The sequence below is a fragment of the Anastrepha obliqua genome, chromosome 5, assembly GCF_027943255.1.
Source record: "Anastrepha obliqua isolate idAnaObli1 chromosome 5, idAnaObli1_1.0, whole genome shotgun sequence".
Classification (NCBI taxonomy): Eukaryota; Metazoa; Arthropoda; class Insecta; order Diptera; family Tephritidae; genus Anastrepha; species Anastrepha obliqua.
In genome coordinates, this window is record NC_072896.1 from 53,434,372 (window position 1) to 53,461,236 (window position 26,865).

Sequence of the window (26,865 nt, forward strand, 5' to 3'; positions counted from 1 at the left end):
TAGAAAGTAGGTGAGCCGCGCATAGCTCCAGTTTTGGCAATGTCTTCTTATTTTTAATCGGGTTCACTTTGGTTTTACCAGCAATTATCGTTATAACTGATCCAACTTTAGCATATATATACGCATCTGCGAATCCATGTAGTTCAATTTTAAAGTCGTTTTTTGTTTCAAACCATCTGGGAATTTTTATTCTTTTTATCGCTGGTACGTGCTGCATAAACTCTTGCCATTCTTTTGCCAAATTTTCGTCGAGTAACTCATCCCAGTTGAGTTTCATCAACCAAAGTTTTTGTATAAACAAGTTTGCTAAAACAGTCATTGGTGAAAGCCACCCCATCGGATCGAAAATTCTCGCCAAATCAGATAAAGCTTTCCTTTTTGTTACTAGCTTTTCCGTTGAAAGATTCATATTAAATCCAAACATGTCTTTGGCCGGGTCCCATTGTATACCCAATGTTTTAACTGTTTCGTCTTCTGCTATTTTTATTACCTCATTTTCGCTATTTGTTGGAATTGTTGCTATAATCTCACTATTATTAGACATCCACTTTCTTAAGTGAAATCCACATTTTTGTAGTTGTTTCGAAATTTCGAACTGAATGACTTTACATTCATTTATTGAATCTGCTCCTGTCATTAAATCGTCCATGTAGAAGTCGTTTTTAATGATGTTTGAAAGCAAATAATTGTAAGGCTCGCAGGATTTGGCAATTTCTTGTAAAGTTCTCGTTGCAAGAAAAGGAGCGGATGCTGTTCCATACGTAACTGTTTGCAGCTTGTATTCTTCTATCGGCCCTTCCTTCGCTTCTCTCCACAATATACGTTGATAATCTTGATCACTTTCTGCTACTTTAATTTGTCGATACATCTTTTCAATATCACTTGTTAACACATATTGCCAAAGTCTCCATTTGGTAATTATGTCAAATATATCTTTTTGAAGTCTCGGACCTATTAAAAGGATGTCATTTAAACTACTTCCATTTGCAGTTTTTGCAGATGCATCGAAAACTACTCGTAGTTTAGTTGTGAGACTGCCTTCTCGAATTACGGCTTGATGTGGCAAATAGTATTTTCCGCAATTATTTCCACTTGCTTTTTTCATGTGGTCCATTTCTAAATAGTCTCTCATAAATTGCACATATTGTTTTCTTAGGTTGTCATCTGAAGCCAACTTTTTCTCAAGATTAAGAAACCTCGCCATTGCTTGTTTGCGAGAGTCGCCTAAGTCTTTTTTTTTTTTTTTAAGGTAGATTGACGACAAATCTATTATTTTCATCTCTTGTTGTCGTTTTATCAAATATCTTCATGCATTCATCATCATCTTCTATATATGTTGGTGCTGTGGTGTCTTCTATTTCCCAAAACTTCTCCAACGTTGTGGTCACCGCCGCTAGAATTCTACCATTTTTTCTCGGTTGTTGTAAAACTCCCGACAATATCCATCCTAATTTCGTAGCTTGGCCTAGTATTCGATCTTTCTTAAATATGCCTTCTTCTAATATCTCAGCATATAGATCTCCTCCAATAACGACGTCGATTCGATCTGACCTATTGAAGTTGGGATCAGCTAAGGTATAGTTTCTCCATTGTTCTATATCCCATTTAAATGTTTTATCAGGTTGTGCACTCGCCAATTTCGGCAAAATCAGTGCTTCGACATTGTACACTTCGTTGCTTAGGAATCTCGGCCTGATTTCAATGTTGACTTTAAATTTGGAGACTCCCACTGTAGTATGTTGTATTTGAGCGGCTTCTTCAGAAATGGTAGTCTTCTGTGATCCTTGATCGATTAGTGCTCGCAATGTCACGTACTCTCCATTTGCCGCCTTCACTCTTATCTGGGCTGTTGCTAGAAGTATTGCTGTTTCGGAGTTTTTTGTCATCATAGTGGATGATTTTTTTATAGCATTTTCTTCACCTGCTCCTTTTTCCTTCTGGAATTCACTGTAATGCAGTAAATTATGATGATTTCTTCCACACTTACTGCATTTTTTCTTATTCTTGCAATTGCCTTCATATACGTGGTCGAGGCAAATATTGCATAGCTTATTGTTTACTATGAAACCTCTACGATTTATCGTAGTCAATGCCTGGAACCTTCTGCATTCAACAATTTGATGCCCAGGAATCTTGCAATACATACAGGTCTTTTGTGCAGCTGTATAGAATGTGGGTGCTCGTTGTGGCTGCTTTTGATTGCTCCATTTAGTTGTTTTCCTGTCTCGTATAGCTTCTAGAGCTTGATATTGCTGCTCCAGAAAACGGAAAACATCATCCAGGCTTTGGATATCCCTAGTTGTCTTGACATTCTGCTCATATAACCGGAGACTTTCTTTGTCTAGTTTCCGAACAACTATCCGAGCTATAATTGCTTGCTCGTCATTTAAATTCAATTTAAGCCCTTTTAGAGCATAAATGCATTCCTTGGTGGTATCCAAAAGCTGCCTCATGCTTGCCGCACTTTCCCCATTTGCTGTTGATCAAAAAGTCTGTCCACTTGTGTTGTGAATTGCAGCCTTTTGTTTTCATATCTTTCCTGGAGGATTTGCCAAGCGGCTTCATTGTTGTATTCAGTTACCGGTAAATGCTGAATTAATCTTCCAGCTTCTCCTCCTAATGACGACTTCAGCCGGAACATCTTTTCTACTTCAGTAAAATGCTTCGAATTATGCACCAAACCTTGGAAAAGATCGCTAAATGATGACCATTGATTCATCTCGCCATAAAATATCGGAATCTTAATCTCCTGTAGTTTCATAGTAGATGACACAGCTTGTGTTGGCGTGCACCTTTTCAATTTATCTGTTAACTTCTCAATGTTAACGCTGTATTTTTCTCGGAAGTCCTCCATTTGTTCTTCTATTGAGTCTTTAGTAATGGCTTTTAAATGGACACTGCGAGTTTCAGAAAAAGGTTCTTCTACATATTCAAACTGTATTTGAAGCTTAGTTTTGAATTCTCTTATTTCTTCGACAGAATCCAATTCATTTCGTTGAATTTCTTCTATGGTCATTCTGAGCTTTTTTCCTCGACGTTGAAATCTCCTTTCTACGTCGGAATTAGTACCTGATGGCTCGAACTCGCTCATTTCTCCCATCGATGCAGGTTTAAGGGGGGACCCTCATTTATCGGGTCAAAAAAATCGTTTTTTTGGAAATAATTTTAATCTATTCTACAACTATTTAAGAATATACTTTCAAAATTTCAAGTCGATATCTGTATTTTTGAAGGAGTGACAAAATTTTTAACAGGACGTGACGGGTGGCCTGATCGCCTGTATCCAAAACTTTAAACGCGTTTTTCTCGAAACATCATTTTTCGATTTTGTGTACACAATTGAGAACGCTGTATTGAACCAATCAGGCTTTACAATAGCTCATTTTAAAGATAATTAAATTGTTTTCAATGTGACATTAAGTGTTTTTTAAAAAAAAAAGATTTTCATATTTTTTTGTAATTTTAAAGTCAATTTTTATGCATGAAAAATCACTTTTAACATAAAACTGGGTAAAAAATATCAATTTCGACATTTTTTTTTTAAATCAAAATGTCACATCGAAGGTATTATCCTAAAGTTTTAAAAAAAATTTGGTTTTTTTATTTCAGAAAAAAATTCAGAGCGCTAGAATGTACACAGATAGAATGAGGTGCCATGGACGAGGTGTATATTTCCATACTTAAAATGTTTTTTTTCTTCTCCGAAAATTTTTGTAGACAGTCAAGACATTTATTAAAGTACTTTATGAATTACAAAACGTTTGAAGTTATTTTACCTGAGAAAAAAATTCCCAAAAATGATGCATTTTTCGACCGTCTAAATGAGGGTCCCCCCTTAAGTTGGTTGCCGCTTACTGTTGGTAAATCTTCGGCTGCATTTTGTATTTTTAAATGCTGAATGGACTTTTCCATTACCTGAATAACATGCTCGTAATACTTCTTGGCAATGTATTCGTCAGCTTCTGGGCTCGGTTTAGCCATAATTTTGGCATGATTTCCAATAATTTCCGTCCTCATTGTTTGAATATGTTGAATATATTCGAGACATGAAGCTTTCCTTATTTTGCCGCTAAGGATTTTCTGTTCTTCCAGCGCAGCCAGATCGCCCAACTCCTTCTGTCTTTTCAGTAAATTTTCCATGTTGATTTTGATTGTTTTTTGGTATTCAAACACTGTACTCGTTGTTTTAGCCACGAGAACGCTTTTTAACACTTTTCCGCTGTGAGCCACGGAAACGCTTTTCGCTTAGAATCCTAGGCGAATTATATACTTGTTTAAGTATATTTTTTATTAATGCGGACAGTCTTTGCTGTTCTGGCTTATATATATATATATTTTTCTACTAAGTAATGCTCTGCTTTAGAGACTTATAGTACTTGCGCTTGAGCTCTTTTCTAGGCTCGACTGACCAAATTTACAAGAGTAATGTACACCGTGAGATTGCTGTATTAAATCTGGCCTCTTATATACATTTTCTAATACTAATTTCTTAACTACGTATATGTGTGTGTACATGCGTAAATGTGTATTCTTATCTTCATTGTATACATCCGATACCAATGCATTTTAAGTGCACTAAAATTTATGTGTCTTATGCAGAATCAGTAAATCTTAGTAGGAGATAAACGACCAACGTATTGATCTTTTATATTTGTTTAAGTTCACTGTTGACTTAAGTGCATCTAACGCACGTATTAAAACAATTGATGATCGGTTGTCAGTTGCTGCTTGTGTGCATTGGTATATTGGTGTATGAGGCATTCTCTGAAAAACAGCCACTTGAAAAAAAAGTTCTTTATTTTTTTTTGCAATAATATATCTTATAGTATATGAAAAAACTAAAATAAAAAATATGGTTTTAGGTCCGTGTAATGCGGGGTTGCCATATTGTCAGGGGTCAAAGTTTTTTGCAAAAAAATTTTCGAACCGCTATAACTTTTAAACGAATGAACGGATTTTAAAACACCTTAAGACTCTTTTGTACAAAATTTCTTAAACTTTAAAACTGTGTATCATAAAAAATTTTTAAATTAATATTTCATTGAAAAAAATTAAAAAAATTTTTTTTTTGAATTTTTAACCACTTATGCCCCCTTCGATTTTTTTCAAAAATACCCCAAAATGTTCCTTATTTCATCACCTTTTTACCCCCCAAAGGGAATTTTGGGACAGCAATATTTGTATGAGTTACAAATAAAAAACGGTTCGGCTATAAATTATGTCGCCTGGTTTGTATTTTATGGCCTGTCTCCCTTTATTGTGATGCCTGAGGAGTTTCTTCTGTTTATCTTCAAGTATGTTCTTGATATCAGGATATTTTTCGCGGTTGTAAAATACGTCCTCGGGTTTATGTCCTGTTGAAGAATGGATTGTTCTATTGTACTGGCGAACTGCGTTGAATAATTCGTCGCCGGGAGCTCTATGATTTTCTGCGGCTAAACTTTGGCAGAGCTCAATTAGAGTACAGTGTATCCGTTCAACTTGGGCGTTTGATGTCGAATGATGTACAGGCGTAACGGAGTGCGTTATTTGTAGCCGGCTGTACAAGAATTTTGCTGGTTGTCTGCATATACTGCCTGGAGTGATCTACGTCCATTGGAATAGGCGTGGGTTGTTGTTGTTGCTGCTGGTAAAAATTTCTTGGTTGATAGTTGCTCCTCTGTATCCTTATGTTCGGCTTGTACTCCCTCTCTTCTTTATGTGGTTGGTTCGAATAGTGTTGGCGTTGATTTACACTCCTCGTTCACGTTGTCGTGGGAAATGGTACAGGCTGTTGCATATGCTGATTCCAAATTCCCTGGGTTATGGCTGTACAATGTACCGCTGGTATATTTGGAGTTTAACCCAAGAATAAATGTTCTTACTGCCTCCTGATTAGCGTATGTTTTCATTCCTTCGCTATTGTCATCGCTAGACATCTCAATTTTCGTTAAGGCTAAGTTAAGGGCCTTAGAAACCTCACTGTGAAATTCTGCAAGAGTTTTTCTTCCTTGTGTGATTTTCTTCAATTCATCAAGAAGCACATATAGTGGGCGTTGGCCCGCATACGTGTAGTACAATCTGTTTATGATTGAATAAAAATTCAATTTGGTGTTGTGGTTCGTAAGGATATTAGCAGCTGGTCCTGTGATTTTCGTTCGCATTATTCCCAGGGCGCTATAATATTTTGGATGATTCTGGAAGATCTTTATGGCTTCCATGAAGGTCCAGACTTGTGATCTCCATGATCGGTATTGTTCCTTATCTCCGTCAAATTTTGGGAGAGATTTGAATAGCTCAAGGTCGATATCCTTGGGGTTGGTGATGTTTAGTTTTACTTCATCATATAAAACTAATTCTTGCGGAGCATTTTGTTGTTCTAGCGTAGCTATTCTCCCCGTGAAGTCCTTTATTTGTTGCTGCATCTGGTCCCTCAGCATGGTAATTTAGGCAGTTAGTTGGGCCATTTTGTAAGATACAAGTGATGTAGTGTACTTATAATGATAGTATCAGAGATCGTCATGCAAATGAGCGAAACAGGATCATCGAAATAAAAGAATTACTAATTCACGGAAGAGCTTTAGGGCAAACCTGCCGACTAAAGATTCCTTTAAAAATAAAAGGAGATTTTTAGAGTTAGGGCAAACGACTGCCTTCCAACTATTAGGAGTGAGCTGTGTGAGCTGCTAGAGCTGACTGAGCTGACTTCTGATAGAACGGCTTTATTTTTATACTTTCTTTTTGCCTTGTCATCAATATACATAATTACAATCAAACATTTGTTGCAAGTAACAAATCAATAACAAAGTTGTAAACACTTAAAATACTATACAAATAAAATTCTGCTTAGGTTGACTTAAATTTTATTCAGGGTTAGCTTACTTCACAGTGAGTTATGGCTTTGCTTTGGAGTGGGGTATCGTGTGACAAAAGTGCATTTGGTGTGTGCCATGTGTTTACTTATGTTTCGGGTTTCAAAGAAAAGGGCAAAGAGTTTATGTTATTGAAATTAAAAAGAATTATGTCATTAAAGTGGAGTAAATTGAAATAAAAGAATTATGTCATTAAAATTGAAAGTAGAGTGAATTGAAGTGGTCTACTTAATTTGAGTTGGAGTATTAGGAATATTTGGAAGTGAAGTGGAGGTACTCTACAATTTGTTGTTCCATTGTAACTCTACTTAGTCTACTAGTCTTCTGAGCGCGTCGTGAGTTTTATGCTTGTCTGCTAACCGGAGCTTCCGTAAGGTATCCAGTTTCTTTTAACTTTTTTCTAAATTTTTTAGAAACTTTTTTTGGTTATTGCTTATTTATACACTTTTTTCAAATATATAGTGTTGGACGTCTTATGTCCCGTGGAATTAATTTTTTCTATCCTTTTATATTTAGGAATAGAAGTGGCTTAAAGTTGGTTGAGCCCCCAGTTATTATCTTGTATCGATAATTGAGTAAAAGAATATGTTGTTACACTAAGATGTGCATTCTTTATTCATAATCTTAGACTGACTCGTTTACATGAATCTTAGAACTATTTATACCATTGATATGCGTACATAGGTCGTTATCTGTTTGCTAGTAGAGGTTATTATTGTTTGTCTTAGGGATAGTGTATTTCTATTGTTATATTGTTTATCCGTTGTAGTTCGGTAGTGAATCATGTTGAGATAAGTTTTGTTGTTTTGTCACACAAGGTTAAAGTGCATACGAGTATTGTTTGTCGGTATAGACAATGACGAGTAATCATTGATTATAAATGTATTTATGTATATGACTAACGTCATGAACTCGCGCTTGCTTCATTCATACTGTTTTGACGATGGCAGTTTGGTCACAAGTCGCTCCAACAAGGTAGGGTTCACCAAGTGGTGTTCGCATTTTGCTGATTTGAAAAATGCTACAATGTTTCGTACTCGCGTCGAGAATTCTAAAACCTGATCAGGGCGGCTCTCGGTGATACTCGGGAAGTGTTGCACCCTTTGCAGCTGGGAACGTATGAGCAAATCTGAGCGGCCGAAATTAAATTACAGTTCACTCAAAACGTTGGACACGTCGTCCGGATGAATGAGTAGTGATTTGACGGCTTGAGATTTTGCCTACCGTTGTAACCAAACTCTGCAGTAGTATCACGGTAACTCGCGATGAACAATGGCCAATCCTCTGGGTTTCCGTCGAACAAAGGCAGAGGATGCAGTCTCGTAGCGACGCTGTCCACGAAAACTGGCACAGGATTCGACCGTCTTAACGTCGTTGGCGGCAATGATGACACTGTTGGCGGGAGTGACTGCTGTGTGTCTAAAGGGACGACTATGTCCTGTTCGCTTACTGGCTGAAGCGGTGCTTGCCATTGAGGCTGTTCAAATTGATGTATTTCAAGACGTTGACGCAACTGTTGAATATCCGAACGCTGAATATTTGTATCATTCCGGAGCTCGACAATTGACGCACGCAAGGCCTGAATTGAGGCGGCCAACGCGTTTAAATTGTCTGCTTGTGCACTTGGACGTGGTGGCACGGGGCCAGATGTTGCTTGAATGACCGTCTCATTTAAATCCACATCTTCTGCACTGGTTCCTTGCTGTTGACTCATTTGGGCTCTTGTTCGCATTAGAGCTATATATATTTTTAGTTACTTAAATGTTTAGGTGCTTAGCACTTTATCGACGAGTAACTGTCTGTAGAACGACGAGTAGCTGTTACTGGCGACCCGTTTGTAACGGATTGTCCAAATACGCGCTACGACTTACACGAATTTGGCGGGAAAATTGAAGAATTTGGCGGCAAAACTGTCGAATTTGGCTGAAAATTGTTGTACAGCTAACAAATCTTCCGAACGGCGGCGATTTTGTATTACATTACATATACGAAGTGGTATTTCGCAATCTGTTCACAATGCGATAATGTCAAATCCACTTTGCACAACTGCAGCAACTTCGGGTTAAATACCCAATGGGTTTGTGGCTCAATTTTACGATGAGATGAGTAAAGTCTTTTAATTAGACTATTGGACTGCGATGACTTTCGATTGGGGCTTTGCAAATGACGGTGGCAGAGAACAAGTTTTAGAGATGTTATTGGCGACGACTAAAAAATGTTGCTTTTATTGTTTAGCATTTAATCGATACATTACAAATGGAGTTGGCGATAATATAAATGACAAATGAAATAAGAAAATAACGAAAACTAAGAAAACTAAAACCAAGAACTATGAAAAACTAAAACTTGTGTTCGCTGCCCGCCATCTTTTCAACTCCAAGAAAAATGTATGTACATATGTACGATCCTGTGCAAAAAAACTGGACAGTCTGAAAACTCCATTTTTTGAAGTAGTATGGATTTTATCAAATATGTTTGAATGTGGTTATATTCCATTGTGTTTTTAATACAAAAGTATATTATGAAATAAATCAATAAATTTCATACGTGTTTTTAATATTTTCATACTTTATTTGTTTTAGCATAGTCAATAGCGAATGTTTTATTATTAGTTTATCCTTATTATATAATCTTACAGCTAATGAATTCAAAACAAAGTTAATTATTTCATTATAAATGTTATAATTTGAAGTTTTAATACTTGGTCGCACCGCCTTTCGCCTTAATTACCGCTTTAATACGTCTCGGCATTGATGTAACCAGGGATTGCAACAATTCCTCCGAAATATCGTTGTGCCAAGTGTCCATTATAATGTTATCCAGGTCAGTTTTGTTCTTCGGCTTTTTTTCAGCTACCTGCTTCTTTACAATGGCCCAGAGGTTCTCAATTGGGTTTAGGTCGGGACTGTTACCCGGCCATTCCAATTGGACAATTCCGTTTTTCCCATAAATTCTTTTACCAGCAACAAATAAGGAATAAATCATTGGTTTTTTGATTCGACATTTAAACAAAACACTCGGGAGATTTAATAAAAATCATAACTTACTTTGTGAGATCGGTGGCATGGCGCAGAATCATTCTGAAATATAACGTCCGTTCTTAGAGAATACTGCTCCTCAATGACAGGTATTAAATGCTTATTTAAAATTGAAATGTAAGCATCTCCGTTCACCCGACCATCAATAAGAGTCAGTGCTTTCGTTCCGTCATAGCTGAAGCAGCCCCATACCATTCTACCAACTGACTGTCTTACAGTAGGCAGTATGCATCCAGTTTTATATCCTCCGCCAGATCTGCGCCTCACATGGTGGATACCATCCGATCCAAAGAGGTTAAACTTGGATTCATCCGAAAAAATCACATTCTTCCAGTGCTCGACAGTCCAGTTTCCATGAGTTTTGGCCCATCGGTATCGTTTTTGACGCATTTTTTCGTTCAAAAACGGCTTTTTTGCGGGATGTCTTCCTACAAAACCGGCATTTATCAATCTCCTACGCACAGTAGATGAATCTATTTCGACGCCAGTTGTATCCAAGAACTCCTTCCTGATGTCTGCCGAAGATTTGAAACGGTCCTGGATACAAATCCGCTTAATCATCCGGTCTTCAGCAGGCGACGTCTTTTTTCGTCGTCCAGATCCTTTCTTTCGCTCCGTTGAAGCCGTTTCTGCAAATTTCTTTAAAAAATCGGCAACAGATGATTTGCTGAAGCCTACTTTAGCAGCAATTTGACGGTGCAGACAATTTTTGCTGTGATAGTGCAATAATTTGCCCCTTAACAACAGCTCCCATTTGCTTCGATCTTGGCATATTTTTGATATTAACACTTGCCACGTATCAACTATTTCACTTATTGGTTAAATTATGATACAAATTAATTCAAAACTGTTCTATTTATACATAAAAAAAGCTACTTACCGCCAAGAAGCTTTATACTCAAGCTATAGAAATTTAAATAGGGTAAATTAGCTGTCCGGTTTTTTTTTTGCACAGGACTGTATGTATGGAAACTTGAATTGTCTGCGGTTTGTGCCCGGCCAGTTTTGGTGTTGCCATACGATTGCCAAACGTTGTGAGTTACCACAGCTTAACTATGTCCCTATTTTCTTCATTTTGGGGATTCGCATTCGGAGGGATTTGACCTAGAACCGGTAGTCTTATTAGATTACTTGGATTACTCATCTTCGCAATTGGATTTTTGACTTTTGGAAGATGCGATTATTTACGCTTTATAATTCGGGATAATTTAGATAACGGAAATATCAAAATTATTTTTCACAAATTTGTTCAAATTTATTTTTCCTCAAATTATTTCCGATTATTTTCGGTTTAAAACTTGAATTTAAATTTTCTCTTGATCCAGAAATTGATTTGTTTATTTTATTCCTAATTTTTTCAAATTATTTTTAATATACTTTATTTTTGTTGAATAAATATTTTCTGTAATTATTCTTGGTTTGAACCTTATCTAATTTACAAATTAAAACTTTGGTTTTGTCTTAATGTGACTTATTTACACGTTTTTCGTACATATGCGAATTTCAAAAATTAGTTAAAGTATTTTAGATACATAACTCACTTCTTTTTTAATTTTTCCATTTTTTTAGTCCGAATATCTCCTGGGTAAGGGCCAGGTATCATATTTCCAATCTGTTTACCAACTAGTAAAGAGCTAGCGGTTTTCCATGGTAACCATTAGAACATCCCCAAGGTCGCAGGTTAATTCAAAAGATTTTGTAACACCGACGCGTAGTCTAAATCTATCTCCCGTTTTGCGGATTGTTTGGAGCGGAAGTTTATAACATTACGGTCATCCAAATGTTCTTCCTTACACTCCCCGAATAAATATACTACGCCCATGTATGCCTCAGGATCCGATAGAGGTTCGGGTGATCGGAACCTAGTAAACTCTCCATCAATAGATGAGACGCGGCCTACAATTGGAAAATTTGGGCATCGTATTTCTGCCGGATCACAAGAAACAACTTGTGAAATGGAGCCTGTTCCTCTCCAGTCAATTCCACCGGTTGATATGTATTTAGGATACTTCCTGCCTACTTTCTCGACAGCTGCTGCTATAATGTCGATATCCTCCCGAATTTGTACCATTCCATAGTTAGTTGGAATGACGTCATTAGGATTTGAAAGGTTGTATACGGCTGGTAGTTCTTCGCCATCGACCGTGCGGCGTGTGCGCTGACAACTCCAGATTGCGTTCGGCAATGGAGACCGTTCCATAAACGCTTTCTTCGAGTCCGATGGTACTAACGCAGTTGACAATGATTCAACGGTATCTCTCAAATTACCAAAGTGAATGTAGTATGGTGAAATACTCTGTGATTTTGGCAACCGTGGCAGATAACTGCATGACGTGGTTTTCGTGAATCCAATCGCTGAGACGTAATTCACGAGAGGGCTAAAGTGTGCACCCATTTGACACAACGCGCGGCGGATTTCGCTCGAAATAGAAATTTCCTCAAAAGAGCGAACTTCCAAATTTCTCAAGTGCTGCAATATCATTGCTTCCTCAAGTTTGTAACTAACTTGCAATAGCGTGATGCGATAGAGTGAACCGGATAAGTCTTTGGCTTGATCGGTTGTAACAATTCCCAAGCGGTGAAATTTTGATACGAGTGCGCGTACGATAAATCCTGCGGATCTGGTACTTATTGGCAAAATGATAGTGCGGTCGATCTGTTGAATACTAATATTTTTCATGGCCTCGTTCACGTTATTAAATCCGAAAAATAGCTTTTCAAAAAGCGCTTCGCGATTTTCCTTTACGGTACGTTCACTTGTCTTTGCTCTAAAGTTTTCCATACGTTCGGCGTCTCGTCCTCCTTTCTTCTGGGACTTTTTGTTACCTCCTTTTCCCTTTGGTTGCTTCTTTACAGTGACTTCTTCACTTGGTTCTGCTTCCTTAGCTTCGGTAACTGGTTTCTTCTGCTGTTTGTTCGACATAGTTGCAAAAGATGATGTGTTAAATGCGGAAAGTTTTAAAAAAAAAAAAAATTCTTCGACTGTGTCGGATATCCAATGTGTCTATGTTATTTTCACTTAATATACATAGTTAATTACGATGACTTACAGTAAGAGTAGCATTGAACTACTCGCCCCTCGCTGGCTGCACGGATGACTTCCTTTTTGGTCGGCTAAACCTACTGCGACTCCTGCTACAACACTTCAATGCAGGGCGGTCTCCGGACGGACACTAGAGAGCCTGAGTCTTCTTGGAATCCTGTATGACCAGTCGGAAAAATAGGATTGATGCCTTTGGGAAGTCAATTTTAGTTTCTTCCTTTCACAGACACTGTTTTGTGATAGCGCGAAACACTGACACTATGTTGGGGGATTTTTGTATTTTTTTCTTTTTACTTTTTCACGACTGGTCCCTGCTCGGGCGCCGGTTTTTAATTCGAATATTGATTTTTCTTTTTTAAAAAAGGGTCGGAGCTAATGCACCGCTTTATTTGGATTCCAGATTAAGACTAAAAAATTATTTTTTCAATTCTATTAATTATAATAAGTTTACAATCTTAATGCAAGTATTGCATTTGTTATTCTTTGAAAAGAATTGCTCATATAGTGCTTGCAGGTCATTGTTCTGTTATTTGCATTTCCGGCACGCTTTAGAAATAAATTGCTTACCTAATGTCTACGACTTGTTTGTGTTATTAAATTAAACAATTAACCCTCTCATGCCCGAATTAAAATGGGCGGGCCTAAAATTTTTTTGAGCAGATATATAAGACAGGGTTAACATCAATATTGGCTGTTCCAAATTTCAAGGTCCTAGGTGTCCTGGTTCAAGAGTTACAGGATGTTGCGTATATGCAACATTGGGCAATGGTGGTATATATAATATTTAAAAACAAGTTTATTTCTTTTACAAATGCCGTTAATTTATATTTTATGTATGATAAGACACGAAACAGTTTTTTTGTGGATTGGAACACAAGTGCACATTACATTTGCTGTATTTACAGCTTGGAAACCCAGTGGTGCATACTCTACATCTGCCTCTTGTTCCCCATTCCGGCCAATGATTATAACCATCTTCAATATAAGCTCTTTTATAGGGATTTGATTCAGATCCTGTAGAAGCAGCTGGTGATGATGGAGCTGGTGATGATTGAGCTGGTGATGCTGGAGAAGATGGTGCAGTTCTTGAATTCATTGTCAAAAGGAGTGATGATGGACGACCTCTCTTCTTGGCGACAGCTGTAGTTTGACTTGCGTTCAAAAGTTCGGCAGCAACATCAAATTGAAAATTTATAAGCGGCATATACTTTAATTCGCCGTCTGTATGTGCAATGTCTCTGCGGTACAACAACCAACTGCTTACTAAACTCGAATTTATGCACCAGTATTCTATACGCATGTACCATTTATTTGAGCGGTGCACTGTGGGACAGAACCGTGCGTACCGTCTCAAAAATCTGTAACTTTGTTCCTAATTGGAGTAACGAACTGAAAATTTTTATGTAATATCTAGAATGTTTATACTATAGAATAAAAGGACACTTGGTGTATTATTTTATGTTTATACAGTTGACGCTCAGAAATCTTAACCTGTTTGTCATTTGGCTGTTTAAGTTTTCCGAATTTTTAAGATTTCTGGACGTTTTTTAAAATCGGCTGAAAATAAGCTGAAAATCTTATTTGAAGCAATCATTGACAACTGCAGCGTATTGCATTAACTTTCTTTAATGTTTTAGTCTAAAAAATAACATTTCATGTGTTTGAACGAGTGAAGTAATCAGTAAGAATACATTGTTTTTGTGGTTTCGATAATTGTTTTTTAACGATGTCTGAACGCAGTTCGAACAAGTTTGCCATATGCTTATTTGTGCATTCTACATTTTGCTCGTTCCATTTGATTAGAGTGTTGACCGCACTTATTGCATCTAAATAAGGAATGGGTTGATTCGAGCAAACAGCTTCACCATCCGCAATATCTTCATCACATTCCATTTCTTCAATATCGATATCATTCAAATCACCTTCATCGATCATATCAGCATTCCATTCCTCAATTTCATCGGTTGATAAGCTGGTACCGACACCCAATTTCAAAAGTAATTGTCTAGTGTCTTCAATTTCACGCTCATAATCAAGATTTGAAAGCAGCTCTGACAATGGCAGATCATCTTCTTTATCAAATTGGGGCCTGTTCGTAAATTCATCACTGCGTTGCATCTGATACGCATCATGTTCATAAATGCAAAAATTGGCAACACTGCAACTCATAAGTGGTCGAAAATGCAACTATGCAGTATATTGTGCGCAAATAGCCGCAAAATACAAATCATAAAAATGGCTGATGCAACAGATGTGTAAGTATTTCGTTTGTATTTTCTTTTATTGTTTTACTTATTTTTATTGCATTTAATGTTTTTTAGATTCGATTTAGACGGGAAAATGTGCAAGCTGTTGATTTCAACCCGTTTGGATATGGAAACTGATTTTGTGGCCGGAAGAAAAAATAAGTCAGTGCTATGGGGTCAGGTTTTAACAAAAATAAAGGAGAAGTACCCGAGTTTCAACCTGACAAAAGAACAAATCACCAGAAAATTCCTAAATTTGCGCACAACTTATAAAAGAATTAACGCAAGAAACAAAGAGTCTGGAAGAGACGCTACGTCTTGGACATTTTTTGATGATTTTGATGAAATTTATGGTGGGCGACATTCGATTAACCCTCCCGTAGAAAATCTGGTGTCTTCAATAGATGAAAATGTAGGAAATGCTTGTACACCTTCTGACGATATGCAAAGTTCTGGTGATGACTCTGGCTTCCTAAACGTCACGATGCAATGTGTACTGCGATGCGAAATCCATTGCGATGCAATTTTTCGATACCACTGCATTGCTTTGCATACATCTAGGTGGCAGCATTGTTTCATTTAAGAACACAGCTGATGCAATCAAAATGGATGTGACGGTGAAAAAATTAGCAATTTGCTCTTTCGCTGAGTTATTTAGTGAAAATCAATCCAGTAGTGATTTACTTATTGCAAAAAAGATGAGAAAAAGACACAAATTGATTTTTCACTTGTGGAAGACGCAGAGAATCGCGAGAAATATTCCAAAATGCAAAAAGTTTCTCGAGTGCATTGAAGAAATGCCCAACGATGTCTTTTATAGCCATTTCAGGATGCAAATACAAACATTCCAGGTAGTATACATAAATAATAAATATTAACGTAGTTTTATATTAATATTTTATATTTCAGACTCTTTGCGAAATAGTACAACCCTTTTGGCCGGCAAAAAATGCAGGACGTCCCAATATACCATTGAAGCTAGCATTGCATATTACGCTTTGGAGATTAGGAAATCAAAATAGTTTCCGTGAATTAAGTAATATATTTAACGTTGGTATTGGTGCTACTTATCGGGTATTTTTCAAAACGATTAAAATCTTATTAAAACTAAAAAGTCGTATCATAAAATTTCCCTTGACCGCATCAGAGCGTCGGATTGTTATGGAAAAATTTCAGGCAATGCGCAGCAACCCATTTCCGTTTGTCCTAGGATGCGTAGATGGGACACACATCAAAATCACCCAACCAACGCAAAGCAGCATCAGTTTTTATAATAGAAAAGGCACATTTTCAGTAATAGCGCAAGCTGTTGTGGATAGCGAATTGCGTTTTATCGACGTTTTTGCTGGATATCCTGGGAGGTGTCACGACGCTTCCGTGTGGCAAAGCAGCCCTTTACGTCAAGCAATAATAAACGGAGATATTCCCTTTCCTCCTGAGTGCCATTTGCTGGGAGATGCAGCTTATCCACTGGAGAGATTTCTTATGGTACCATATAAAGATACCGGCTTTTTAAGTGAGGGACAACAAAGATTTAATACTATTTTAAGTAGTACAAGAGTCTGCGTGGAACAAGCGTTTGGAATTTTAAAGAAAAAGTTCCGTATACTGAATTTCATTGAAATTCGCAACATCAAGCTTGTAAAAAATATTATAATTTCATGTATGATACTCCATAACATCATTATAAATAACGAAAGTTTTACCACTTCGGATCTTCCTGATATATTAGAAGATACAAGTACGGAATCCCGAGCAGACATCGAAGAGTTGGATGGTAGATCAAAACGAGATCAATTAACCAATTTATTATCAGCTTAAAACTTTAGTTTTTACAAAGAGCAACCTGAACTTTAAATTTCATTTTACGACATACATATGTATACGTACATTCCTTTAACATAAACAAAATAAAACTAATATCAACTAAAAATAAAACTAATGTTTTGTATTTCAACACATTTATTTTCTATTATTATTCAGGTTTTAACCTATTCAGGTAACAGTTCAAATGTAGCGTTTTTGTTTCAGTCTTTATGTTACCAAAATAAAATTAACATAAAAATTGTTTTATTAAAAATTTAAATTAATAGGAAAATCACTGCATGTTTGATAACAACTCTCGCAATTTTTTCATTTCTTCTATTTTCAAGCGTTCAATTTCCAACTTCTCTTTTTCCATTTGCAAAAACTCCTCCATGTACTTCTTGTCTGTCTCACAAATATCACTCATAATTTCCTTAACATCACGTTTAGATCTCTTTGAAGTGAAAGCAGGTTGCTCCTCACTTTCAGACAATTCTAATATTGATGAATCCAAGATATCTTCAGGAACCACAATATCTGCGCGTGTGCCGTAAATTTCATCTAAAAGATCAAAAAACTCCCAATTTGTCGCACCTTGCCCAGATGTGTTGTTCCTTTTTTTAATGCGCCTATAGGTTACCATTAGATTTAAAAACTTTCGAGTTATATCGTCACGAGTGAATGTCAGTCCTGGTTCAGTTTCTTTCATTTTAAGGAGCACCTGCTGCCACAAAACTGTCTTTTTGCGTTTTTTGCCCGCAAACTCCGGTTCACTTTCCAGCCTGGTCGTGATCAATAACTTGGTCAAATTGAATGTCCACTTCTTTTCACTAAAATGTAAATAATAAATAAATTAGTTGGGTACAACTCAAATTATTTTACAATTAAGCACATTTACTTACGTTTCAACCTCTGCCATTTTAATTGCCTTTTAAAATACAAGTATCACAAAATTTAGTGATGCGCAAATTTCGATTACGATGCAAGTCGATACCTGATGCATGCATTTAGGAATTTTCGACGGTAACGTATAATCGACTTTTGCATTTAGGAACATTTGACTTTGTACTTATGCAGCGCAAATGGCATTTAGGAAGTCAGCCTCTCCCATATGTAGAATTAAAAGACGAAGGACAAACACTGACATTCTGCAATATCTAGAAGATGAATCTGGAAAGGAGCAAAAACGCCATGAGGAAAATCTTGCAATAGAAGAGAGAAAACTACTCATAGAAGAAAGACGTATAAATGCCATGATGGAATTAAAGGAGGTGCTAGAAAAAGCAATGGTGAATAAATAAAATAAATGTACCTATTATATCAAAGAATGTTTTTAAATTAGTAATTAGTTGCTGTGTACAAATGTTTTATGGAATTTTATTTTTTTTATTATTTATGCAAAAGCTTTTTAAAAAGTATAAAATAAATTGAAATTAACTTGAAAATAATGTTGTTAAGTTATTTCTTAAAGTAACTCCGTCTTCATCTTCGCCCGTTGGTAGTTCATTTATTGTAGTGCTAGAAAAATCGTCGTTTTCTATTACATTATTATTTGATGATATGTATTCTGATGGGTTTCCGTTATTAATAATAAAATTATGGAGAATAGTACAAGCGAACACAATTTTAGAAATTTTTTTATGGCTCGCTGTGTCCATGCTATATAATATTCTAAATTTATTTTTTAAGATCTAAAACGCTTGCTCAATCATAACACGAGTCGAGCTAAGGCAAAAGTTAAATTTCTTTTGTTCACGCGTAAGGTGACCGTTATCTCTGTATGGAGTCAACAAAAACGTAGAAAGTGGATACGCTGAGTCTCCAAGTATTATTGCGTTCTGAGCAAGTTGTATTTGACCACCGACAACCGAATTATAAATTGGACTATTATTCCATACATTGGCGTCATGACAACTACCAGGGTACCCAATAAAAACATCCAGGAAACGAAATTTGCTGTCGCATATGGCCTAAAATATTTAATTTTATGTCTTTTTTTATTTTATTTAAATGCCAAACTCACTTGCACATTAATAGAATAAAATCCTTTCCTATTATAGTAGCTTATAGGATCTTCTTTTGGTTTTGGGATTTTGACATGTGTACCGTCGACACAACCTATAACGAAAGGGAATGGATTTTCTCTGCTATTTTGGAAATTTTCCATTATGGTGTGTTGCTCCAATACTGAAGGCCATATTATTTCCTTTTTTAAACAACAAATAGCTCTTACAGTTTTGTGGAAAATTTTGTGAACGGTACCTTTTGCTACATTAAAACGATCGCTTAAATGTCGAAAGGTTACCCCACAATTGCTTAACTTCCACAACGTAATATACAAACATTGCTCCAAGTTGAAAGATAAACGTCCTTTTCTAAATGTACACCAGAACGGCTTTAGTTCGCGTAGCAAATTCTGCAAAGTTATGTTGTAGAGTTTTATTAAACACTTCTAAACATGTTAATACAATATTTACTTGAAATGTTTCACGTCTCATTCGAAAATGATCAAAAAATATGTCTTCAGGATACTTTTGTATAACTTTAAAGTAATCCAGCACTTTAGGAATTCGCCTCTTCTTATCCAGAAAAATTTTTAGCAATAAATTTCTTCTTTTTTTTTTAATTATATTTCTCTTTAGTCGATTGCACAATTTTGCATCACTTGTTTTATCGTCCAGATCAAAAATTAAATTAATTATTAGCTTTTCCATTATTCTATTTCGTTCATAAATGCAAACACAAGAATAAGCAAATTAAAGCATCATCAACAGCTGATTAGCAGTGGCAGTGCAGAATAATCATATGATGCAGCGCAGTGATGCATTTACGAATAGGCCCTTGGTCATCGTCCCAATTTAAAATTTGGTTCCATGCCTTCTCCAATACGGTTTGGGGTAAATCATTCCATGCTGACTTCAACATTAAGATTGCATCACGAATTGAATGCCTTTTTAGCATATCATGAACCGAAGCATCTTCTTGAGCGACAATATTCGACAACAGTATATTTCGATATTTCAGTTTTGCTATTTTTATTGGATTTTGGTCCATTGGCTGGATGACGGCTGTCACATTCGGTGGAAGGGACATTGCCACAATATTTCCGTCGTCAGAGCAAAATGAATCAATCGGTGAATGTGCGCTACAATTATCCAATAAGAGAATTGCTTTCGGTGGAATGTTGTTTTCGGCACTAAAACGTCGCACCTATAAACATTAGCAATGAATTCGAATTAAAAAAAGAATTATTTTTTCAACAATAAAATTCACTTCTCACTTCTTTGACGAATTCGTTGTGGAACCAATTGCTGAATATTTTTTTTGTCATCCAAGCACTGGCCGAATGATCATAGTTTAGCGGGTTTTGGAAATTATTAAAACAGCGTGGTTTTGCCGCCTTTCCAATCACAAGCGGTTTGATTTTATTTGATCCATCGGCGTTTGAACATAACATAAATGTAATGCGCTGTTTCTGAATTTTTCGTCCTCGGGCGGTTTTTTCGCAAGCGGCAACGTATGTCTTGTCTGGTAAAAGTCGGTAAAAGAGTCCCGATTCGTCTGCATTGTATAACTGTTGATTAGTGACATTCATTTCATTCATTTTTGCGCTCAAACTATTTATAAATGGTGTAATTGAAGTGGTGTCACTAGATAATATTTCCCCACACACTTTCAAAAAACGCATTCCAAATCGACGTTTGAATTTGGTTAACCAGCCGTCACTCGCATTGAATTCACTTTCTTTTTTGTCTGGATAAATATGCGCGAAAAAAAACTTTGCTTTGGCCATCAATATAGGCCCATTTATCGGACAATTTCTCTCTCTTTGGTTCATAAACCACTCAAACAATTTTGTTTCCATTTCAGAATATTCGGCTTTGTGTAACGTTTTTTTTAAACCGTTCAAGTGAATTTGATACCGCTGCCATAATTTCTGTTTTATTTTTCTTCATTTGAGAAATTGCTGAAACAGAAATACCGAAATCGAACGCTACACGACTTGCCGTCACACCAGCATCTAAACGATTGAAAATTTTAACTTTTTCTTCAAGCGACAATCTTTTTTGTTTCGAAGCAGACATTTTTAATCGATTCAAATCAATAAATAAAAATGTAATTAATGTATTCCCATAATATTGCTGACCTAATGCGTTCGCAATGGAATTCCTTTCAACACTGCAATATTGGCGCTAATGTATACAAAGATGCCATACAAGCAAAACAATGACAAATAAATCTATGTTTACTTCGATTGAGCAAGTTCACGCATTAGCAACATAATTTATTGTTCGCTCAGCCGATTTGTATGGAACGCTCGGAAAACTTAAAAAAATATTAAGATTTCAGAACAGTACATTATGCGCCAGAGCCGTTTAAGTTTTCTGGACTTTTAAGATTTCTGAAATTTAAGATTTCTGAGCGTCAACTGTAATACTAAAAAAAATGTATATTGTCATACAAACAAATATTTTGCATAACAACATCAGCAAAATCATAATATTTAACCATGCTTCACTTCAAATTAAATTCTAAAAGTGAAAATACTTAATACCTATACTTGAAACTTAAAGAAAAAAAATAATAAAAGAAAATATAATACTGCTATTTACATAAATTCTAAGCTCTTGGCTTCATCTAATAATTGGGTTTCAATATTTATAGGTGCTTTTCTAATACTAGAGATGTATGGATCTGATGTAAAAAGAAGTCCATTAAATACATCTTCATTTGTTGCTGACCTAGAGCACTTTCTAGCGTGATTCAATCTTATATTTTTGTAATCTTTGTTGCGAGACTCTTGGGCATCTTCAGATAAATGGCCAATAGGCAAAACAGCAAAATGTTTAATGATACTTTCGCCATGTATTAAAATTTTGTGAACGGAAGATGGCATATTATACCACATATGCTTCGTGACGTATAATTCCGCTGTAGCTCGAGTATATGCTCCAAATTTTTCCGGATTAATTGCAAGGCCTGATGCCAAAGTTTGAAGAATTATATAAAATCTTTTAATAAGGTTCTTATCAACTCCTGTAATTTCCGAAGAACAACTGTAGTTTTCAAAAAACCGTCGAGCTGTATTGCCATCATTGCTGTTTCCGGTACCTTGCCGGGGTTTGTCAATATTTAATCCCATCCGGCTTCGAAATAAACTTTGCACAAGTTTCTTCTTATCTTCCTCACTTTTTTTGTCTTCCGAAGTTCTTGCAGTCCATTTTTCAAATGAGAGATTATATGAAATATGCAAAATTAACTCCATGCATCTAATCCAAGCATGCAATGTAGACAAGCCGTACTCGTATGCATTTATGTTAACTGGCTTTGTATCTATTCTTTCCAAATTATTCATCTCGCTTGGCTTAGAATTACATACCGTGCACACAGCTGCAGAACTTGTGCCAGTTAGAACTTGTGTAACTTTTCCATCCACCATAGTTAAAAATAGTTTGTGACTTATTTCTGTTACCTGGTTCTCTCTGTGTATCTTAGACGTTGTCAAATTATTAATTTGATCACGAATATCAGCAACCACCGAACGGGTTTTCTCCGGGGTTTCTTTCGCAAATTCTATCCAAATTGGTCGGCAATATCGAATTGAAGAGCAAGCTGGATTTTGCCAAAGAACCTCTTCTGTTTCAATATCTGTCAGCTTTATTGGAACCAAAGACGCAATAAATAAGTTTGCATCCGAAACCAAATTTTTTTCATCTGATAAAATTTGTTTATATTCACTTTGTCCCGATGAACCATCACATCCCCATTTGGTAAACAATTGAAGATTTCTTTTTGTTGGCTTGTAAGCATTTTCAATTTTCAGGATACGGGCTGTAGTATGATCCAGTAACTCTTGCAGATTAACTTTAACACCAGTATCTGTCACTTCAATGCTGGAGGGTTGAGGATAACATAGTTTTTTTGCGTCTGTCAATACGTTATAAGATGGAAATATATTAAAGTTCTTCTTAATAAGGCTTAACCGAAGTAATGCATATTGTGCTTTTGAAAGATCTAAATCAGCAAACAAACTTAAAGCTTCATCCGGCGTAAAACAGGTTGCATTGCAAGTTTCACGCAACAATTTTTCCTTTATAATCTTTTTTTCTTTTTTATCGCTCTTTCGCATCATTTCTACAACAGAAGCTTCATGCGTTATGTATATACTCGAGTCCATATTCTTGAACCAATTCCATATGCTTCCTTTTTCTAGATTTCTCTGATAGATGATCATAAGACTTTGGTGGCCGTCCACGTTCTCCAGACGCTCTAGGTGTAATATCAATTGGTACTTCCTGGAATTGTACCTTAAATTCACTTTCCAACCAAGTTGAGTTATTAAGAAGAAAACGTTGTTTTGTTCGGCTAGATTTGCTTCAGCGATCGTTGAACTTTGATAAGAGCAGTTTTTGAATACTTTTCAAAACAAATTCCATATGTACATAAACAAAATATTCAATATCGAAAATTCACAAAACCTATTTTTAAGACGGTTTGGAAATTTCTGTCCCACTGTGCGGTGGTTGATTTTGTACAATTCAAGCAGCATGTCTGCAAGATCAACCCCTCCCATGTGTTTGTTGTAACATTCAACTATACCTAAACGACGTATAGTTGTAAATTTCTTCTCTTTGCGACACCATCTGTTGCATTCAGTCATGGGATTCTTACCTACATAATTTGAAACCAGTTATACGCTCTTATTATCATACCAACGGCAAGCAATCAAGTTGTGCGTTGCTTCATATCTGAAATCGCTTGATCCACGTCCTCGCTTTTGAAGGATTTTCTCACTGCTTAGATCACAATTTTTCAATCGGTTGCTTCGAATTGTACCAACGGCCAGTATGCCTTTTTCTTTTAGAGCACACATCAAGCTTATTGAAGAAAACCAATTGTCAAAAAACAGTTTGAAATTTTGGTTTACTTGCATATTGGATTATAAATAAAGCACAATATGTGATGATATTCCAGGCCATAAGTCTTGCACGTTCCTTCCCCAATGTACAGACTAAAATCATATATAATCCCGGACACACCAGCTCTCGTAAACATTTTGAAACCCCACTTGTGGGGCTTCAATGGCAGATACTGCTTCAAATGATGTTGACCTAAAAAAGAATTTTATTCAGAAACTTATTACTTATGTTCACAAATAATAAGTCACCTTTATATGCAATCATTTGCTTATCTATACTTTGTATTCTTCCTGTGAAATATCACTGAATTGTTTTTTTATTATATCCAACATTGGCCGAACTTTGTACAACTTGTCATAGTTAGGCGTTCCTTTCTGAGGCTGTTTAAAATTATCATTCAAATGGAAAAATTGTTTTATTTTCTCAAATCTGTTTCTTGCCAATGCATTTCCAACGGCCACTAATTTAAAATTGGACGCCCACGCCATTCGATAGGTTGGTATTTTCACAACAGCAAGATAAAGAAGTATGTCAACAAACCTTTTCATTTCAGGCACAGTGCATTACAATTGTATTCCTTTTGTTTGCATGGCATATAAATTCGTTTCCTCACATATTTTCAGCCACAGTTCATCCGTAAAGAAAGTACTAAAATATTCTATGGGTTTTTTCACCGCATTGCTGCATAATTTATTTTTCCAGGTGGTCTCACATTTCATAAACTCAGCACTACTCCACTTCAAACTATTGAAATTAATTTTTTCCATTACCTCCTGTGCAACGATTTCATTTTCATTCAAATCTTCATCATCTTTGCTTCCAATAATTTGGTCAATCAAACCAACTTCCACATTTTTAGCTCTGTTATCTAGATTTTTCAATGTTTCCTCTATAATTTCCTCCATATTTTGATCTTCTTTTTCTTCAATTTCATTGTCAGCCGAATCATCCCAATCAAAGTTGGCAAATCTTTCAATCTCAGCTTGAGTCAGACCTTTTGGGCGCATCTTAGAAAGTGTATACTGAAATAAATTATATTTTTCGAAAGTTACCACAATAGACTAATGTTGCATATTATTATTTCCTATTATGCCATCAAATTTATCATTGAATTTGCATTCTAAAAATTCGCCAAAGTAATCAGTTAACTTAAATTCACTAAATATTGGAAACCTGCAAAGCTTTTTTATCAACGTCTCTGTTCCCAAAGCTTTTGCTACTACAGTATATTCCGTTTAGGTGCATTTACTTCCGCTGCACATGATTTCGTGCACCTAAGCGAAATGTGCAGCTAAGCGGAAACCCAAAACTCTGGTTTGTTTGATATATTTAGTTGAAAAAATTATGTATATATTTAGAAGTTATAAAGTATAATGAAGGTATTTTAATATGTACATATTGCGATAGAAACTCTTTTACGAAAAATAGCTAGTGATTTTACTTTGTGAAACTTTTTTTGTTTTTGCAAATTTGACAATCATTTCTTCCATTTCAAAGATTTTAAAATTTGTTTCCATAGGGTTTTCCATGAAAAATGTTTCCAAGGTATTTAATGCGGATAATGCCTCCTTAACACTAGTGGCTTTTGAGACATCATGATTCTCTTCTGAGTTTTCATCTCCACTACTGATATCAGATGAAGGCACATCGCACAGGTTCGCAACAATTTGTTCATCTGTAAGAAGTCCTCTACATTGAAGCTCGTCATCGCAATGTATGTATTCTTCGGTGTTTGGTATTTCCTCCAAAATACCAAGCTCAACTTCGCAGCTTACCACATCTGCGTTTGTATTACAAATTCCTGCCTGGAAGATATGTAATCATAAGTACAGATATGGTTGCATTCATGTAACGACTTCTTACCTTCTTGAAACAATTACAAATTGTTTCAGGCTTCACTAACCACCAAGCCCTTTTGATATAATGCAGAACGTCCAATATAGATATTGATTTAATATAAGTTTGAAGTGGAACTCCACGTTCAATTGCACTTATCTGTTTTCGAACAAGAATTTTCCTATACTCTGCTTTGAATGCGTGTATAATGCCCTGGTCAAGGGGTTGAATCAAAGCAGTAGTGTTAGGTGGGAGAAATTCTATTTCTATGTTGCGAGGTTTGAAGTTTATTTTATGACAAGAAGCGTTGTCAACGAAGAGTAAAATATTTTTGTCTTTGGCGACCATATCATTATCAAGTTCCTGAATAATTTCAGACCACAATGTTGACGTCATCCAAGCTTTTACATTTGCAAAATAAGGCAAAGGTGGATTACGTTTTTTAAAACAGCGAGGATTTTTAAATTTGCCAATTGTGTATATTTTTTTAAATGTTCCGGTAGCATTACACAAAAATAGTAGTGTAAGTCGAGATTTTTGGGTTTTCCATCCGGTTGGTTTTTCACAATTGGTCATAAACGTTGCATTTGGTAGGGCTTTGTATAAAAGTGCACTTTCATCAGCATTAAAAATGTCATCAATTTTACGGTTTTTAAGGATGTTAGGTAAAAATTCGTTTTTAAAACTGGCTGCGCTTACTTCATCATTTTCTTTTCCTTCACCATGAAATCTTTTAAATTTAATACCATAACGTTGACGCCATCTCCATAGCCAGTTTTGAACAGGATCAAAATCATCTTTCAACAGAATGGCAAACTCTTTTGCTTTGTTTAGCAAAACATCACTCGATAATAAAGCATTTTTTGTTCGCTGCTGATTAAACCAATTGAAAAGAGCCTCTTCCACTTTTGTATGAACACCCTTTCTTTGCCTTTTTCGCTGTAAATTTGCGGAATTACTAACTCTGGTTATTTCTTCTGCCATTTTAATTGTTCTGTTGACCGTGCTGATATTGCACTTGAATTTGTTGGCAACGTCCTTCTTTTTTGTTCCATTTTCACAAATATTTATAATTTTTTATTTATCTCTTATAGACAACGCAGTAACTCTTTTATTCATTTTCGT

The 26,865-nt window shown here is 35.9% G+C and overlaps 6 protein-coding genes and 1 pseudogene across 7 annotated transcripts; 2 read left to right on the plus strand and 5 right to left on the minus strand.

The window, feature by feature from the left end:
* Window positions 1-2,449: 2,449 nt before the first annotated feature.
* Window positions 2,450-3,016, minus strand: LOC129248748 (uncharacterized). Its single transcript, XM_054888367.1, has one exon. The coding sequence runs from the start codon at window positions 3,014-3,016 to the stop codon at window positions 2,450-2,452; it is 567 nt and encodes a 188-aa protein (XP_054744342.1).
* A 12,038-nt stretch (window positions 3,017-15,054) lies between these two features.
* Window positions 15,055-15,654, plus strand: LOC129248749 (uncharacterized). Its single transcript, XM_054888368.1, has 3 exons — window positions 15,055-15,187; window positions 15,254-15,531; window positions 15,629-15,654. Exons 1-3 carry the CDS (start codon window positions 15,063-15,065, stop codon window positions 15,652-15,654), a joined length of 429 nt encoding a protein of 142 aa, XP_054744343.1. The 5' UTR covers window positions 15,055-15,062.
* Window positions 15,655-15,674: 20 nt separating this feature from the next.
* LOC129249468 (uncharacterized) lies at window positions 15,675-17,099 on the plus strand. The gene is made up of 2 exons (XM_054889303.1): window positions 15,675-16,029; window positions 16,088-17,099. Exons 1-2 carry the CDS (start codon window positions 15,697-15,699, stop codon window positions 16,997-16,999), a joined length of 1,245 nt encoding a protein of 414 aa, XP_054745278.1. The 5' UTR covers window positions 15,675-15,696; the 3' UTR covers window positions 17,000-17,099.
* On the minus strand, window positions 17,083-18,066 carry LOC129249470 (uncharacterized). The gene is made up of 2 exons (XM_054889306.1): window positions 17,887-18,066; window positions 17,083-17,814 (listed from the first exon to the last, which is right to left on the minus strand). The coding sequence occupies exons 1-2, from the start codon at window positions 17,901-17,903 to the stop codon at window positions 17,277-17,279; spliced, it is 555 nt and encodes a 184-aa protein (XP_054745281.1). The 5' UTR covers window positions 17,904-18,066; the 3' UTR covers window positions 17,083-17,276.
* Window positions 18,067-18,982: 916 nt separating this feature from the next.
* LOC129249469 (uncharacterized) lies at window positions 18,983-19,783 on the minus strand. 2 transcript variants are annotated; one of them, XM_054889305.1, is made up of 3 exons: window positions 19,462-19,783; window positions 19,247-19,400; window positions 18,983-19,102 (listed from the first exon to the last, which is right to left on the minus strand). In XM_054889305.1, exons 1-3 carry the CDS (start codon window positions 19,696-19,698, stop codon window positions 18,987-18,989), a joined length of 507 nt encoding a protein of 168 aa, XP_054745280.1. In that variant the 5' UTR covers window positions 19,699-19,783; the 3' UTR covers window positions 18,983-18,986. The 2 variants fall into 2 exon arrangements, with proteins under 2 accessions (XP_054745280.1, XP_054745279.1); XM_054889304.1 differs by having other exon boundaries at window positions 18,983-19,400.
* Window positions 19,763-21,104, minus strand: LOC129248750 (jerky protein homolog-like; annotated as a pseudogene).
* A 3,363-nt stretch (window positions 21,105-24,467) lies between these two features.
* Window positions 24,468-26,205, minus strand: LOC129248751 (tigger transposable element-derived protein 6-like). The gene is made up of 3 exons (XM_054888369.1): window positions 25,768-26,205; window positions 25,470-25,709; window positions 24,468-24,926 (listed from the first exon to the last, which is right to left on the minus strand). Exons 1-3 carry the CDS (start codon window positions 26,134-26,136, stop codon window positions 24,468-24,470), a joined length of 1,068 nt encoding a protein of 355 aa, XP_054744344.1. The 5' UTR covers window positions 26,137-26,205.
* Window positions 26,206-26,865: the final 660 nt, after the last annotated feature.